This window comes from Choloepus didactylus, chromosome 6 (assembly GCF_015220235.1).
Source record: "Choloepus didactylus isolate mChoDid1 chromosome 6, mChoDid1.pri, whole genome shotgun sequence".
Taxonomy (NCBI): domain Eukaryota; kingdom Metazoa; phylum Chordata; class Mammalia; order Pilosa; family Megalonychidae; genus Choloepus; species Choloepus didactylus.
The window spans coordinates 35,935,208-35,952,866 of NC_051312.1; the positions used below are offsets into that span (position 1 = coordinate 35,935,208).

Consider the following 17,659-nt stretch of genomic DNA (forward strand, 5'->3'; position numbering starts at 1 on the left):
CACACACACACACACACACACACACACACACACAGTCAGCACCAAACAACACAAAAATTTATCAGGCATACAAAGAAGCGGGAAAGTACAACCCATGATGAGGAGAAAAATCAATAAAGAGAAACAAATCCAGAAATTACACATATGGCAAAATTAGTAGACAAGAATATCAAAAATATTAAAACAGCTGTTACAGATATATTCTATACATTCAAGAAAGTAGAGGGTAAACATTTTAATAAGAGACAAGGTTTTGAAAAATGACCTAAATTTTTATAAAGGAAAAACATACAATGTCTGTGATTAAAAAATACAACAGCAGATTAGATTAACTGCAGAAGAAAAGGTTAGTGAATATGAAAACACAGCAACAGACACTATCCAAAATGAAAGAGAAAAAAGTCTGAAATAAAAAAAACAAAAAACAAAAAAACAGCATCAGTTACATCCTAAAGTAACAAAGTAATTTGGGCAAAGACTAAAAATACATTTGCAAAATATATATTATATATATATATACACACACACACACATATATATATACATATATACATATACATATATAGATATATTTGCAAACTCCCCTGAGGGACTGAGGAAAAATGCAGAAATATTAAACTTCCCCATCTGGGGAATTACTGGTATTCTCACAAGCATTGGGGACTACCAATTTAGAAGGCTGAGCCCTTGATCTTGGAGCTTGCTCTTATGAAGCTTGTTGCTACAAAGGAGAAGCTAAGCCTACTTATAATTGTGCCTAAGAGTCACCCCCAGAGAACCTCTTTTGTTGCTCAGATGTGGCCTCTCTCTGTAAGCCAACTCTGCAGATAAACTCACTGCCCTCCCTGTATGTGGGACAGGACTCCCAGGAGTGTAAATCTCCCTGGCAACATGGGACATGACTCCTGGGAATGAGCCTGAACCTGGCATCATAGGATTGAGAAATCCTTCTGGACCAAAAGGGGAAGAGAAATGAAACAAAATAAAGTTTCAGTGGCTGAGATTCCAAATGGAGTCAAGAGGTCATTCTGGAGGTTCTTTTTAGGTGTCCCTTTTTTGTTTTTAGTGTAGTGGAACAGCTAGAAGGAAATACCTGAAACTGTTGAACTGCAACCTACTAGCCTTACTCTTAAAGATGATTGTGTAACTATGCAGCTTACAAGGTATGACTGTGTGACTGTGAAACCCTTGTGGCTCACACTCCCTCTATCCAGTGTATGGACAGAGAAATAGAAAAATGGGAGCAAAAATTAAATGAATAATACGGGGGATGCAATGTTTTAGGTGTTCTTCTTTACTTGTATTTTAATTCTTATTTTATTTTTTTCTTTGGAGTAATGAAAATGTTCAAAAATTGATTTTGGTAATGAATGCACAAATATATGATGGCACTGTAAACAACTAATTGTACACTTTGAATGATTGTAGGGTATGTGAATGTATCTCAATAAAACTGAATTGCGAAAAAAAATCAGCATCAGTGAGTTAAGGGACAACTTCAATAAAATTAACATATGTGTTTTTAAGTCCTAGAAAAAAGGTGAGGGATAGAAAAAATATTTGAAGAATTACTGGCCAAAATTGGTGTCTTTATAAAAGGATTGGCTTTTGTGAAGTTCAGACAATGCTGCATATCATTTGAACTCAATTACTCTTCAAATATTTGTTTGACCAACTTGGTATCAGTAATGATTGCTGCTTTGTAATTTCAACTTAACTAACATTTTAATGAGTATAATAAGGAGGAATCTTTGGTTTCTGGACAATTTCTTTAAAAAAAAAATTTTTTTTTATTGTGAAATATAACATATATACAGAAAAGTGATAAACTTCAAAATACAGTTTAACAGGTAGTAATAGAGCAAATTTCAAAGTATAGTATGGGTTACAGTTCCAAAATTTCAGGTATTTCCTTCTGGCTGTTGTAATACACTAGAAACTAAAAGAAATGTCAATATGATTCAGTAGTAATAATTATTTGTTAAATCCTAACTTCTCTGTTACAACTCCTTCCTCTCATTTGATGATCATCTTAGTCTTTCAGAGCTATTTGGGCAATGACCATTCTAATTTCTTCATTTTGAAAAGGGGTACCTGGACAATGTCTAAAGGTTAAAAATTCATCAAGAAAGCTCCACTTAGGATGGCAAATTCAATGTAGTATGTGCAAGCTCATAAAGTTAATATATTTCAAGCTAAAATTGAAAGCTTTAACTTGTCATCCAAATACACGTATGTGTAAGATATTAAAATTAACAAAGAAACTTATGAATTCAAGAGTCTGAAACCAGCAGTTGTGAAGAAAACTGATCTTTGAAAACATAGTCTTCCTTTAATGAGAAAGCTGTAAAAAATGATTTTGTACCTTCTATATCCAGCCTAGCTAACCAGTTTTTTATCTCCTCAGAATATTCTCACTTCCTAATGACCTGTCAATTTTTTAAGATTTTGTGTTGACTTTCGTCATACTCTTGAATGATTTTTTAAGGAAAATTCCTCATTTCTGGAAAAAAGCTAGATGTCCTAATAATTATTGTTTTCTGCTACTATGTTTTATTTTAATTACTGTCACTCTAAACCAAGACATTTCTTATGGTGGGCACTTATGACTTATGCTTGTATTCTGCTATAACGACTAGACTGACAACACTTTTTGGTACTGCATTTCCAAATTCAGGGCTCAAATTAAAAAAAAAAATAAAGATGTTAAGATATATTTTATATCTAAACTATCTTTAGTGCTTCCCAGACAGCCTGTAGATAGCACTATTGAGCAAAGAGGATAGTAAGAATAATTACATATGTTGCATATTCTCCCTGTCTTTAATTAGCTCAACTTTCCTGTGAGAGCTGTTCTGTTTTTCAAGCACATAATATGGGAAGAACTGTTAAATCAATAAAAAGTTCACCTTCCTGGTCAATTATGTATAGCTATGGTGTAACTGATAACGCACGTTTCAACACTTGTTTACTTTCAGGATGGGTAGACATATTAATGATTGTGCCAGTTTGGATGTATTATGGCCCCCAAAACGCCATTACCTTTGATGCAATCTTGTGGAGGCAGGTATTGATTAGATTAGAATCCTTTGGGTGTTTCCATGGAGATGTGACTCAATCAACTGAGAGTGAAACATCTGATTAGATAATTTCCATGGAGATGTTATCCCACCCATTCAGGGCAGGTCTGAATTAAATCATTGGAGCCATATAAACAAGCTGATAAACAGAAGGAGCTCGGAGCAGCTAAGAGTGACATTTTGGAGAGCAACTAAGAGTGACATTTTGAAGAGGAGCTGCAGCCTAGAGAGGAATGTCCTGGGAGAAAGACATTTTGAAACCAGAACTCCGGAGCAGATGCCAGCTACGTGACTTCCCAGCTAACAGAGGTTTTCCGGACGCCAATGGCCTTTCTCCAGAGAAGGTACCCTATTGTTGATGCTTTACCTTGGATACTTTATGGCCTTAAGACTGTAACTTTGTAATCAAATAAAACCCCTTTTATAAAAGCCAATCTGTTTCTGGTATTTTTGCAAAAAGGCAGCATTAGCAAACTGGAACAATGATTCTATACAAAGACTGATACAACCATCAGCAAAATGGTTTCTAAGATTCAGTTTCTAAGCATACTATATTCTTGTTAATTGGTGGCAATTTTAAAACACACTTTATGTAAGTCTCTGGAGATTTGTCAATGCATTTAGTGTCCAAAATAAGGCTCAAACCCTCAGGAAAATCTGACTAAATCCAATGAAGTCTATACGATACCCCAATCAGGGATTCCATTCTCTTCTATACTGACACTGTTGATTACTATACGGAATTAACTAGAGAACATCAGTCTTTTTAACAGATTCTTACTTTCCCTTCAGGCTTGCCTAAAGGCCCTGGGCACAAGCTGCATGTCAGAAATTGAGTTTTAGGAGGAAACATCAAAACAATAATAGCCTCCATGAAGCCTGTATCAGTTCTTTTGACTATTATTGATGCTGCAGAAGATCGACTGACAGGCCAGGTCCTTCAGAATAAGCCAACATTGCCAACAAGAGCAAACTAACTGAGTCAGTCTTTATTGGATGTTTTTAATCCAAAATCATACACTTTGTAAACGCATGCTACTGGCTCAAGATCCAATGGAACAAGAATCAATCATGCAAGATTGAATGGAAATGATGAGGAAATTTAATACTGGTCTTGAGAAGATATCTTTTCTTCTTCATTTTTCACTAACCATCATTTAGGCTAACTAGTACAAATTGGAATAAAACAATGTTTAAATGGTATATTATTCCTACGATCTCTCAGAATTTAGGAAATATATTCTCTGGGTAACCCTAATACACCCATAATTTATAAACTGTGGCAGATTCTGTTTTCAAAAGATCTCCATGACAGTAACTCCCATCCCACAAGTTCTTCTACAATGTTACCATGCCACTCCCCCATTTACAGGTGGAGCCTATTCCTCTGCCCCTGAATCTAGGCAGGTTCATGACTGCCTTGTTCAACAAAGTATGGCAGAAATAACACTATCTAAATTTTGATACTAGGTCATAAAATAACATCAATTTTAGCCTAGTTCTCTTGAACATTCATTCTCGTAGACGACAGTTATCATGTAAGAAATCTAACTATTCTGAAAAGACCATCCTAGAGAGGCTACATGCAGGCATTCCAGCCATCAGTCTTAGCCATCCCCCACCATGGCACTGGTTATGTGAATGAAGCCATCTTGGACCTTCCAGACCAGACCATCCACAGGCTAAGTACCAATGAGTAACCCCTGTCAATGCCATGAGAAGCAAAAGAATTGTCTACCAGAGTCCTGCCAAAATCTCGGACCAGAACCATTTGTGAACATCTAAAATGGTTGTTGTTTTACATCCCTGAGTTTGGGATGGTTTGTTATAGCAACAATGGTCACTAGAAACATAAACCAGTAGGTAAATTCAAAGATGATAATTATGTAGAAAACAACACATTTTGATTGGTCTTGTCTACAAAACTAATCATTACAATGGTCAAATATTACATGTCTTTATTGTGTTCTTTTACTTTACACGGTAATGTAATTATTTGCATAGACTGAAGAAGAATCCATGCTTCTCCCTATCAGGATATAATTAGATAAAACAAATCTGTAACCATGACCATGCCAGAAATGTCTCATTTAATGGTAAAGCCCACAAGTAAGGAACAAGGACTGCACTGTCATTTGTGGAAACAATATTTCACATACCTCCCAGACAAATATCCTGGGACCTGTCCTATGGCTTGTGGAGTCTCAGTCTTATAGGTACAAAGAATATCATTTTCTTGAAGGCCTTAAACACTGATGAATTTAGGGATCTTGGAGTAGGACAATACCTCTATGGTTACTGGTACTACAGGGAAAACCAGGAGAGGCAAGTTGGATGGTTCTTTGTTCCTGGTCTTGGATATGTAAACTAGTTTTATCAAACATATAACAGAAAGGTTTCTATATGTTAATGCCTCTTGTTGCACTTATGCAAATGAAACAGGCTAAATACATTAATGAAAGAAAACTGTTGGACAAACCGATGCCTTAACAGCACAAATTTGACTATAAGGAAAGACTGAAAAACTGAAACTGACATTCTGACCCCAACCTAGACCTCTATCTGACCCCAAACTGGACCTCTATTTGACCAATAAGATTTATGTTTCTTAAAAGCTTTGCATCTCAAGAGAATTACATGGAATTACAGGGCCATTCTAAAGTTTATGCCCTGAGATAAGTTATTAAAAACAGGAATCTGTATGGTTTTGTTATCAAAAACAGAATGTGTTTTTTATATGAAAACTGACTTAGCTATATCCAATCAGAATTCTCAACTACCACATAATAATATGAAGAGCAAATATCACTATCTCTATATTTTGTGAGCCAACAAGTTGTTCTGAAAGCTAGTCTCCTTTGCATTATGCTTTATTGCAAGTAAAAACTCATCTCAGTGTTCAAAAATTATCTAAGAGGTTTTTTCTTTGACAAATCAAAATTAGCAAAAATATTTAATATATGAATAATCCTGGCTAACAATGACAATAAAATAAGAAAGAACTGTAATTTTATCTCAGTACTTAATCCAGACAAATCACTTATCCAATGTTGGTGAAATATCTAGTTCCCAACTGAATTATACATAATCCTTTTTAATTTTTTCTGAAGAACTTTGACTTTGATGAGTAGGCTGTCCTCCACATTACAAGGAATTACTTCTAAAGGCATGAAATTCCTAAGATTACATAATAACAGTGGGAAGTTAGAAGGTGAAAGGAGCCAAGAAGGGATCCCTCACTTTGATTCAGTTAGCAAGTAGTTTCCTCTTCAATCTCCCCCTTTCCTCTTTTCTTCTTTAAATCAATAGAGAAGTGGGAGGGGTGAGTTTAAACCACTGGAGTAAGTTTAGAAGCTGAACTAGAAGAAACAAGTCAGCCTACTTAAACTAACTTGTGTGACTTGTTTCCTGAATGGACTCTGACTGATTGAGAAACTGATATCAGGAGTGGGATCCCAAGAAATGGACTTAAAAGACAGGGAAGACAGGATTTTTGTATTGGTTTAATTGTGCCCTTAGGCTTGAACACAGTGCTAAGTTTCTTTCCAATGAATGCTAGTGATCCATGTTGCAGTAACATGACGATCAAATTAATGCCTTGAGCTGACTGTAACAAAGTACCTATTAAAGAAGTGCCTTGGGAAGTGAGATACGGTAGGTTAGTATAGGCTGGAGTGAAATAGTGACACATCCTAGAGTAATTTGGGCAGATAATAAAAAACATATTTACAGCCTCTCCCTCCCCAGCCCCGAGGATCTGGGGGAAGGTGCGGATGTGTTGGACATCCTCACCTGGACTGGTGTTGATGTTGTCACAAACATTGGGACTGGCGGTTTGATGTGCTGAGCCCTCGAGCATGGGACTTGCCCTTATGAAGCTCATTACCACAAAGGAGAGTCTAAAGGTGTATGTAATGGTGCCTAAGAGTCTCCCCCTGAGTACCTCTTTGTTGCTCAGATGTGGCCCTCTCTCTCTCTAACTGAGCCATCTCGACAGGTGAACTCACTGCCCTCCCCTCTACGTGGGACCCAACTCCCAGGGGTGTAAATCTCCCTGGCAACGCAGAGTATGACTCCCAGGGATGAATGTGGACCCGGCATCGTGGGACTGAGAGTATCTTCTTGACCAAAAGGGGGATGCAAAATGAGACGAAATAGTTTCAGTGGCTGAGAGATTCCAAATGGAGTCGAGAAGTCACTCTGGTGGACATTCTTATGCACTATATAGATAACACCTCTTAGGCTTTAATGTATTGGAATAGCTAGAAGTAAATACCTGAAACTACCAAACTCCAACCCAGCAGTCTGGACTCCTGAAGACAATTATATAATAATGTAGATTACAAGGGGTGACAGTGGGATTGTGAAGACCTTGTGGATCACACCCCCTTTATCTAGTGTATGGATGAGTGGAGGAATGGGGATAAAAACTAAAGGACAAATGGGGTGGGATGGGGGGATGATTTGGGTGTTCTTTTTTCATTTTTATTTTTTATTCTTGTTCTGGTTCTTTCTGATGTAAGGAAAATGTTCAGAGATAGACTGTGGTGATGAACGCATAACTATGTTATCATACTGTGGACAGTGGATTGTATATCATGGATGATTGTATGGTGTGTGAATGTATTTCAATAAAACTGAATTTAATTAAAAAAAAAAAAGAAGTGCCTTGGGGGACCAAGTGACTACTGCATTTGATTCTTGCAGAAATTATAAGTGCAGAGACTATGGCATGGTATGGTTCTTTCTGAATGCACTGGAGCACTTACAGAAAGAAAACCACAAGCTCATGTCATTAAACTTTTAGCTCAAATTTATGATCAGAGAACCAGCCTAAACTTGTTTCTTATAGCCACAGAGTTTATCTTGCTGAACATCAGATTTAATTGTGTGAGGTGCAGAATTACAATATTAGTTGAATTCTATAGCCTTCCCATGTCTCATGAGTGAAAGTAAAAGCATTCATTGAGGAAGGAGTGAGACCCTGAGACTTGAAATAAGGCTATATGGATGGACTCAGACAGAGTTGAGGAAATAGCCTGTTCTCCTATGTCTAAGATTAGCTTTTCCTGATTGGAAGATTCTGTAACAATCATACCAGACCTGTAAGGGCCATTTTCTTGCAAGAGAATTCCTTTTCTTCTCAAGACCCAAATCAACTATCTCTTATTGCCACCCATAATGAGAGTTAGGGGAACACATACCAAGTCGAACCTAAAAGGTAATAGTTTATACACTGAGAAACCAGAGCAATATGTGTGGGAATGGATTCTAAGAGTGTTAGACCAAAGAAAAAAGAATATAATACAGGATCTGGCTAATTTTTTTTTTTTTTTTTTTTTTTTTTTTTTTTACATAAGCCATTAACAGAGACCGAGGATCTAATGGTTAGCTCATACAGCTAGAATCATGTCAGAGTTAACATGATTGCCTGACTGAAACTTGGACTCCGTGAAAGCCTACATTTAATGAGATTGAGAGGCCAGAACTTTCCTGGTGTTAATGTAGAGCAAGGAATCCAAAGTATAAATGAAACAGAAATGTTGGAGAGGATTCATCAAGTGCAACTTGCACATATAATCCCTCCACCATTACACCCATTTTAGTTTTCTGGCTACTAATGCAGATAGCATGCAGTGAGTTGGCTTAAACAATGGGAATTTACTGGCTCACAGTTTTGAGGCTAGGAGAAGTCCAAAATCAAGATGTCATTAAGACAACGCTTCCTCCCAGAAGACTGTGGCACTCTCGGGCTGGCTCCCAACAATCCTTGGTCCTTGTCTTCTCTGTCATATGTCAATGCATACAGCAGCCTCTCTTGGCTTCTTAGTTCCGTTGACTTCCAGCTTCTGGCTGCCTCTGTGTGGCTTTCTCTCTCTCTCTTTGTGACCTTCCCTATATTGCCTTCAGTAATAGGATTAAGATGCATCCTGATTCAGCTGGGCCATACCTTAACTGAAATAACCTCATCAAAAGGTCCTATTTACAAGGGTTTGCTCCCACAGGAATGGATTAAGTTTAAGAATGTTTTTCTGAGGTACATAGCTCTAAGCCACCACAACCCCCAAAAAGGGCCCAATGGATACTTTCTCTCCCAAGGCTCCAGCTTTATCATATGAGTATCATTATATAGGCAAGATGTTATTATTCTGATCCCTTTAAATATCCTGCCAATCATAAAACTTTCCATCTTGCCACAAAATACGTACCCCTCTACTACATACCCCTCTATTATTCTCTCTCTGGCCCCTTGTTCCTTCATGGCACTTACTACAAACTGCAATTATTTAATTTATTTGTCTGTTGTTGGTTGTTTATTTGTTTTCTCTGTTTCCTCCACTAAAATATAAGTTCCATGAGAGTAGGGACTGCATCTATCTTGTTCACCACTGTATCCTCACTGTCTACCACAGTACAAACAGTAGACATTCAATAAATACTTGTTGAAGGTACAAACAAAAAAAAAACAAAGTCAGTATATCTTTGTCAACTTTAAATCCTGGCCCCTCCTCCTGGAATAGATAACGTTCATGAAAACATTATCTTCCCAAAGAGCTGGTTTACATCTGAACTGAAAACTTGTCCTAACCTATAAATTTTTTCTATGTATTTCTTAAGCTTAGAATCTGACAGCATGGTTTGGTGATATCACCTCTCATTAAATTTATATTATGCCAGAAAAACACTTTTCAGAATCTTCAAGGGGAAAAAAAACAAAACAAAACAGACAAACAAAAAAGTACTTTCCCAATAATAAAGGTCAATTTAGTGCATCCATCATCTGTTTCTTCATGAAAACGTTTGAACAGGATCCTGACTTTCTATGGAATCACATTTCTGCCCACAGTCACATGTCACCTCATACTCATAACATAAATTAACTAAATTCTCAAATATCATTAAAGTATATTCTGAATCACTGGGCAGTTTTTGCATGGGCTGAAGCACTTGTTGAACGAGAATCATGAGGCAGTTTCTCTTGTCCCTGTGTTGAGTAGATGGTGGATTCATTTGGATCACAAGGCATTTTAAAATTAAACCTTCCATTTAATCATAAGCTTATATTCCCTATGAACCTTTATTTCCATCACTAACATGGATATTTGCTTTCATTAAGAACCAGTTTTTACACACACATACAAACACATAGCATTTTTATGACATGAAGAGTTGTTATACACATGACCACAAGTAGCAAACAACAAAACAGTACTAGGACCCAAGCAGTATGTTAAGTTCACCTACTAAGTAATTAACTCAGGCTCATTAGCATCACAGTTTAATTCGAATTCACACCTCAGCAAAATTACAAAATCCTGTATGTCTTGGACTCTCAGGGCTGCCTTTAAATAGTTTAAACTTTGAATGTTAAAATCCTTAAATGCCAACAATTTATTGTATAGTTGTATACCACATGCTCATCTTTGGAAAGATCTCTGCTCTCACCAGGGTTAAAAAAAGAGAGAAAAAGAAATAGATTTAGCACACTTAAGTTTTGGGATCTACAGATAAAGATTTGTTTTTCGATGAAAGACGAAGTGTGCCCATATGTAAACAGCCCAGTAGGACTGTCTATGAGCTGAGAAAAACAACAAAAATATACCTCACAAGGATGCCGGGAAGATTAAAGAAGATAATACATGTGAGGGAATGAAAAAATAATAAAGCCCTATATAAAAGTTAGTAATGTTAATCATTAAATAAAATAGAAACACTCTCTCATCTGAAGGAATTGGGACCACTTGTTAGTTGGCTACTTAGAAAAGTCACTTAAAGCAAGGAATCATAGCAAATGATAAATACGCATCATCAACATCTTATTTTAGTTTAACCATAAACGTATCCTTCACCAATCCTCTGTGAGGATCAAGGCCTCGTCTTTGAGTTTGGATCTGCTGACTGGAGTTCCATAGTCTTTCTTGCATAAACCACACTCATGATGTCTCACTTATGACTGCAGTTTCAGCTCCTTTAAAGTGCAGTGAAAACTTTAACACGTACAAAATAATTAGAGTACAAATTTCTCCTAAATTTTTCTAATTTTTTCCAATATTTTACATTTGTCTTGTTCACCCCAAATTTGAAGTTAATCCTGAAAGAACTCACTTTTCTTGTTTATGTTCAGTGCAGTCAACTTAGTTTCTGTAGAATTAGCTCCTCTTTTTACATATTTCATCAGTTTAGAATATTTAATAACAACAGGCCGAACATAAGTAAGTTTGGGAACAAATGAATGACTCTTAGTAAGCAAATAATTTTACATGGGAAGTAGAAGTACACAAGCATCATACTGAGAAGCTTACTGACCATGAATGGCGTGCATACCACACCACAGGTATCAGTCAGCATGTTTTACCGAGGAAATCAACAGCATTGGTTTATCCCTGGTTGGTTAAGAAGACACCAGTTAAAAGAGTGCTATTTCCATATTATAACTCAGGTGTCAAGCATAGCTGGCTAAGAAGAAAGTTCAAAACAGTTCCCCTGAATGTGTATATGCCACCTTTTGTGTTTTCCCACAATCATATGTGTTATACATTTAGACACTGAAATCAAAAGAGTAAGAACAGTGAAGAATATGGAAATAAAGCAACAGAAAAGGATTTCAATAGAACGTGATAAAAGAATTAGAGTTTGACTAATGACAACAGAAACTAAATGAATTACTAAACATATTTTAAACGAATTACAATAGGGATAAATTAATTTCAAATAATTGATGACCCATCTTTAAAACACTTCAACAGCATGAAAAAGAAGCATTCCAAACTGTAAATCAGTATGTCAGTGCTATATATCTGCTTGAAAGCATTCAACTTAGATTATCTGAATTCCTTCTGCAATCAGGAGAGAGAACGAGAGCAGGGGTGAGGAGGAGGGGAGAAGTAGCGATGTGAGAACTTACTTATTTCACTGGAAACCTGTTTCAGTTTATCCTGTGATCTGCTGATAAGGACAACCTTCATTCCACGCTTTGCCAACTGAAACAGTAAAAAAAGATAACAAACAGTTCAATCATACCTGTATAATTCATTTTACAACAGAAATTAGAGAAATTTAAAAAGACATAAATAAATGAAAAGACACTCCATGTTCATAGATTAGAAGACTAAAAGCATTAAGATGGCAATACTGAACTCTTCATTTGATTCCATTGGTCAATATACCTAATCCTTATGCCAGTGCCATGCTGTTTTGACCACTGTAATTTTGCAATATACTTTAAAGTCAACTTCATTTTTCTTTCTCAAGATATTTTTGGCTTTTCAGGGTCCCCTACCCCTCCAAATAAATTTGATGACTGGTTTTTTCCATTTCTGAAAAGTAGGCTGCTGGAATTTTGAGTGAAATAAGCCAGACACAAAAGGCAAACACTGGATGATCTCACTGATATGAAATCATTAGAATAAGCAAATACATAATCAGAAACTAGAATACAGGTTCCCAGGGACTGGAAAAAGGGTAAGAAATGGGGAGTTAAAGCTTAGTTGATATGGAATTTCTTTTGGGGGGTGATGGAAAAGTTTTGGCATTGGCAGATGGTGATGGTAGTACAACACTGTGAATGTAATTAACACCACTGAATTATATATATGAATGTGGTTGGGGGGGAGGGGATTTTAGGCTGTATGTTACCAAAACATAAATTAAAAAAAAAAAAAACCTATAGCTACTCATAGAGTCGGATACTAGAGTGCAGGATGCCAGGGCTGGGGTGGGGGGTAGCAAATGGGGATTTAGTGATTGGTTGGTGAAGAATTTCTGTTTAAGATGAAATGGAAAAGCTTTCGTGATGGTTGGTGGTGATGACAGCACAGCATTGTGAATGTGATTAACTCTACTAAATTATATATTTGTATGTGGTGAAGGAAGAAGATCTTAAGATGTATACATGTTGCCAGAATAAAAATTTTTTAAAGAGAGACGATAGGACTGTATAGCACAGTGGACCCTGACATGAACTACAGACTATGGTTAATAATATGGTATAATAGAGTAGTCTTTCATCAGTTGTGACAGAGGGGCCACACTGGTGTAAAGTGTTAAGAAGAGGGAAAAATTAAAAGATTGTGGGGACATAGGATATTCATACAGTTTCAAAGAATCGTCTCATAAATTCCTTATTAGTTACAAAGGGGAAAAAGTACCTTTATGATGAGAATTGTGGTGGACACCCTCTTAAATGATTTCCTTATACCAAAAATAATGGGGTAAATGGACTTCTCATACCTCCTGATAAGACAAACTCAGAAGGACACATCACCCACATAGCTTTTTTGCTAAAAAAAAAATGTTTAAGCTGAATCTACTCATAAGGAAACAATCATACAAATCCAAATTGGGAAACTTTCTGCAAAACAACTGGCCTGGATTTTTAAAACTATTACTGTTGTAAAAGAAAAAAGGCTACAGAACTCTTCTAGTTTAAAGGAGATTAAGAAACATGACATCTAGATGCAATAATCCTTAATTGAGTTTTGGATACCAAAGGAAAAAAAAAGCTATAAAGGACATTATCGGGATAACTGGGATAAGTTGCATATGGACTGTAAGTTATACAATAGTATGGTATCAGGTTAAATTTTCTACGTATGACCACTATATCATGATTGTAAGGGTGAATGTTCTTATTCTTAGAAGATTCATGCTTGAAATATCTAGGAGTAAACTGTCATGATGTCTCCAACTAACTCACAAATGGTTCAGTCACATAACAACAACAACAAAAACAAAAATAAAGTTAGATGTGCCAAATGTTAACAATTGGTGAATCCAGTAGAAAGGTATATGGGTGTTCATTGTATTCGTCCTGCAACTTTTCTGTAGTTTTCACAGTCTTCAAGATTAAAAGCTGAGAAAATGAAGAAGGATTAAGAAAACACAAAGGTACTTTGGAAATGACAAATGAAGAATTTCAAAAGATCTGAGGGATCCTCATGGCAATCAGGCAGTATCATAAGCTGTGGTACCTTCATGGGAAATAGAAGGCAGAAAACACTGCTAAGTGGGGCTGAATGCATAACTCTCTGACTACACCAAGAGCCACTGATTGTACACTTTGGATGGATTATATGGTGTGTGAATAAAAAAAAAAAATTTTATAAAAAAAATCACACACACAGAAAAGAATACTGCCAAGGTTCCTGCTTTGTATAATAGTCTTTAAACATTATGCTTTCTTATTCTTTAATTACATTAGAGAGGGCATGAATCCTTTGCCTATGTCATTATCTTCCTGTGAATTGCAGTCTTTCTTGTGAAAATGATTCCATGGGCTCCCCTGGAAACTTAAACAGTCAATAATAATAATAATAGTAATAATAATATTTCTATCTTTTGGAAAATAGTTCAAAATAATTAACTTTAAAAATAATAATCCATTAACAAACTGAGGACTGCCCATATAAAACTCAACTGAGTTTTAAAACTAAACTGAAGATTGTCCATATAAAATAAAACTACATGAAATTCTTCCCAGGTCAAATTGCCAGGATAGAAAGCTTAATACTTATTTTGCACCGAAACTAGGTTTAAAAAAACTGAACAACCCCGGTATTTCTGACACAGTAGAAACAAAGGATAATCAATTGTACTGTATAACATTTTATCTGTTTCTAACCTCGAAAATCAAAACTACTAAGAAAGATCATTCCATATTTGTTATAAAATTTTTATACCAAAAATAAGTATCTTGAAAATTTCCTACCTCTTCAGCATATGATTTTCCAATTCCATCAGTACTACCTGTGACAACTGAGAAAAGAAAAAAAAATAGTTTAAGAGTTAGAAGGAAACAGATTCAATGCAATACCTATCAAAATCTCAGCAGCCTTTTACACAGAAATAGAAAAGCCAATTCTCAAATCCATAAGGACTCACAAGGAGCCCCAAAAAGCTAAATCAGTATTACAAAGGAAGAACAAAATCAGAGGTACCATACTTACCAATTCCAAAACTTACGACCAAACCATACTAATCAAAACATTGTGGTATTGGTATAAAGATAGACATATAGATCAGTGGAATAGATTTGAGAGTTCAGAAGTAAACCCACATATCTATGGCCAATTGACTTTTGACAAGAGTGCCAAGTACACTGATTGGGGAAAGAACATCTCTTCAACAAACGGTGCTGGGAAAACTGGATATCAATTACAACTGAATGAAGTTGGACCCCTTCCTAACACTACATACAAAAATTAACTCTAAATGTATCAAGTACCTAAATGTAACAGCTAAAACCATAAAACTCCTAAAAGAAAACACAGGGGAAACCTTCATAACCTTGGATTTGGTAGTGACTTCTTAGCTATGACACTAAAAACATGAACAACCTAAGAAAAAAGTAGATAACATGGACATCATCAAAATTTAACAACTCTTGTAAATTTTCAAAGTGTCAAAGAGTACTATTAAGAAAGTGAAAAGACAACTTACAGACGGGGAGAAAATAATTCTGAACCATGTATTTGAGAAGGGTTTGTTAAGGAATGAATCATGTCTCTGACAAAAGGCAGTTCAGGTCCCAACCCCTGATCCTGTGAGTGTGAGAATATTTGTAAACAGGACCTTTGGAGATCTTACCAGTTAAGGTGTGCCCAAACTGGGGGTGGACCTTAATCCAATATAGCTGAAGTCATTATAAGCAAAGGAAATTGGATACAGAAAGAAAGAAGCCACAGGGAGCGGCCAGAAGCTGGAAGTCAACAGAAACTGGAAGGAAAAGGAGAAGATGCTGCCATGTGCACCATGTGACAGAAAACCAAAGACCAAGGATCACTGGTAGCTAGCAGTAGAATGCCACAGTCTTTGGGGAAAAAGTATCACCTTGCTGACGTCCCGATTTTGGACTTCTAGCTTCAAAACCGTGAGCCAATAAACGCCCATTGTTTATGTCAACCCAATGTATGGTATTTGTTTTCTTAGCCGGGAAACTAAAACAGGGTTTAATATCCAGAATATAAAAAGAACTGTTACAAGTCAATAACAGAAATATAAATAACCCAATTTAAAAATGGGCAAAGAACATAAACAGACATTTCTCTGAAGAAGATATACAAATATCCAATAAACACATGAAAAGATGTTCAACATCACTGGTTTATAAGGAAATGCAAATCAAACTACAATGAGATACCGCTTCATATCCACCAGGATGGCTATTATATATATTAAAAAAAAAAAAAAAAAGAAAAAGAAAATAGTAAGTGCTGACAAGGACGCAGAGAGACAGGAAAACTTATACATTGCTGGTGGCACTGTAGAATGGTGCGGCTACTGTAGAAATCAGTTTGGCACTGTGATGGTTAGGTTCACGCGTCAACTTGGCCAGTGATTGTGTCCAGGTGTCTGGTCAAGCAAGCAGTGGCCTAATCATTACTGCAAGAACGTTTGTGGCTGGTTGATAAAACAGAAGGCTGGTTTATTAAATCATCAGTCAATTGGCTGCAGTTTGATTGATTACATCAACAAAGGGCATGTCTTCCACAATGAGAGAATTCAACCAGCTGGATTTAATCCAATCAGTTGAAGACTTTTAAGTGAGAAAGACAGAGGACCTTCACTTCTTTGGCTAGCCAGCAAAGTGTTTCCGGAGGAGTTCTTCAAACACCTTCATCGGAGTTGCCAGTTCGCTGCCTGCCCTATGAAATTTGGACTCGTGCATCTTGCCCTATGGATTTTGGACCTGTGCATCCCCATAGTTGTGTGCGATACTTTTATAAAATCTTATATTTATAGATATCTCTTGTTGATTCTGTTTCCCTAGAGAACCATAACTAATACAGGCACTTCCTCAGAAAATTGAAAACAGAATTATCATATAAGCCAGCAATCCCATTTCTTGGTATATACCCCAAAGAACTGAAAGCAGGGACTCAAGTAGATACCTGTACATCAGTGTTCATAGCAGCCAACCCAAGTTTGAAGGTGGAAGCAACCCAAGTTTCCATCAACAGATGAATGTATAAACAAAATGTGGTATATTCACTCAATGGAATATTATTCAGAGTAAAAAGAAATGAAGTTCTGATGCACGTCATAACATCCATGAACCTTGAAGATATCATGTTGAGTAAAATAAGCCAGATGCAAAAAGACAAATATTGTATGATCTTGCTTATAGGAAACACCTAGAAGAAGCAAACTTCATAGAGACAGATAGGAATGTACAGGTTACCAGGGGTGGAGGTGGTGGGACAGGAAGAGAGAGTTACAGCTTAATGGGTAAAGAGTTTCTGTTTGAGGTGATGAAAAAGTAGGGGTAACGGATATTGGTAGTGGTAGCACAATATTGTGAATGTAATTACTACTACTAAATTGTACACTTGAATGTGGTTAAAAAGGGAAATTGAGTTTATATTTGTTACTCAATTTGTTATATAAAAAGCTTAAAAATAAAAATAAAAATAAATATATAAAAGGGTTACAAGGAAGAATTGATCGCAGTTGGGACCACCAATTTACACAAGAGGACTTGTGTAATACTTTGATGTAAAAGATGGCACAATATCGGTGGTTAAAATTTACAGTTGAACACCCACCAAAATGGCTACAATTGAAATACCAAGTGTTGGAGA

General features: G+C 36.2%; 1 protein-coding gene across 2 annotated transcripts in view; it reads right to left on the minus strand.

Moving 5' to 3' along the window:
* Nucleotides 1-17,659, minus strand: part of HSD17B12 (hydroxysteroid 17-beta dehydrogenase 12) — a 169,942-nt gene that overhangs the window by 89,348 nt on the left and 62,935 nt on the right. For both annotated transcript variants that reach the window (XM_037838721.1, XM_037838722.1), the window contains exons 2-3: nucleotides 14,788-14,834; nucleotides 11,986-12,061 (exon numbers count right to left, since the gene is read on the minus strand). In XM_037838721.1, the coding sequence (XP_037694649.1) occupies nucleotides 11,986-12,061; nucleotides 14,788-14,834 (123 nt within the window). The remainder of the gene's footprint in view (nucleotides 1-11,985; nucleotides 12,062-14,787; nucleotides 14,835-17,659) is intronic.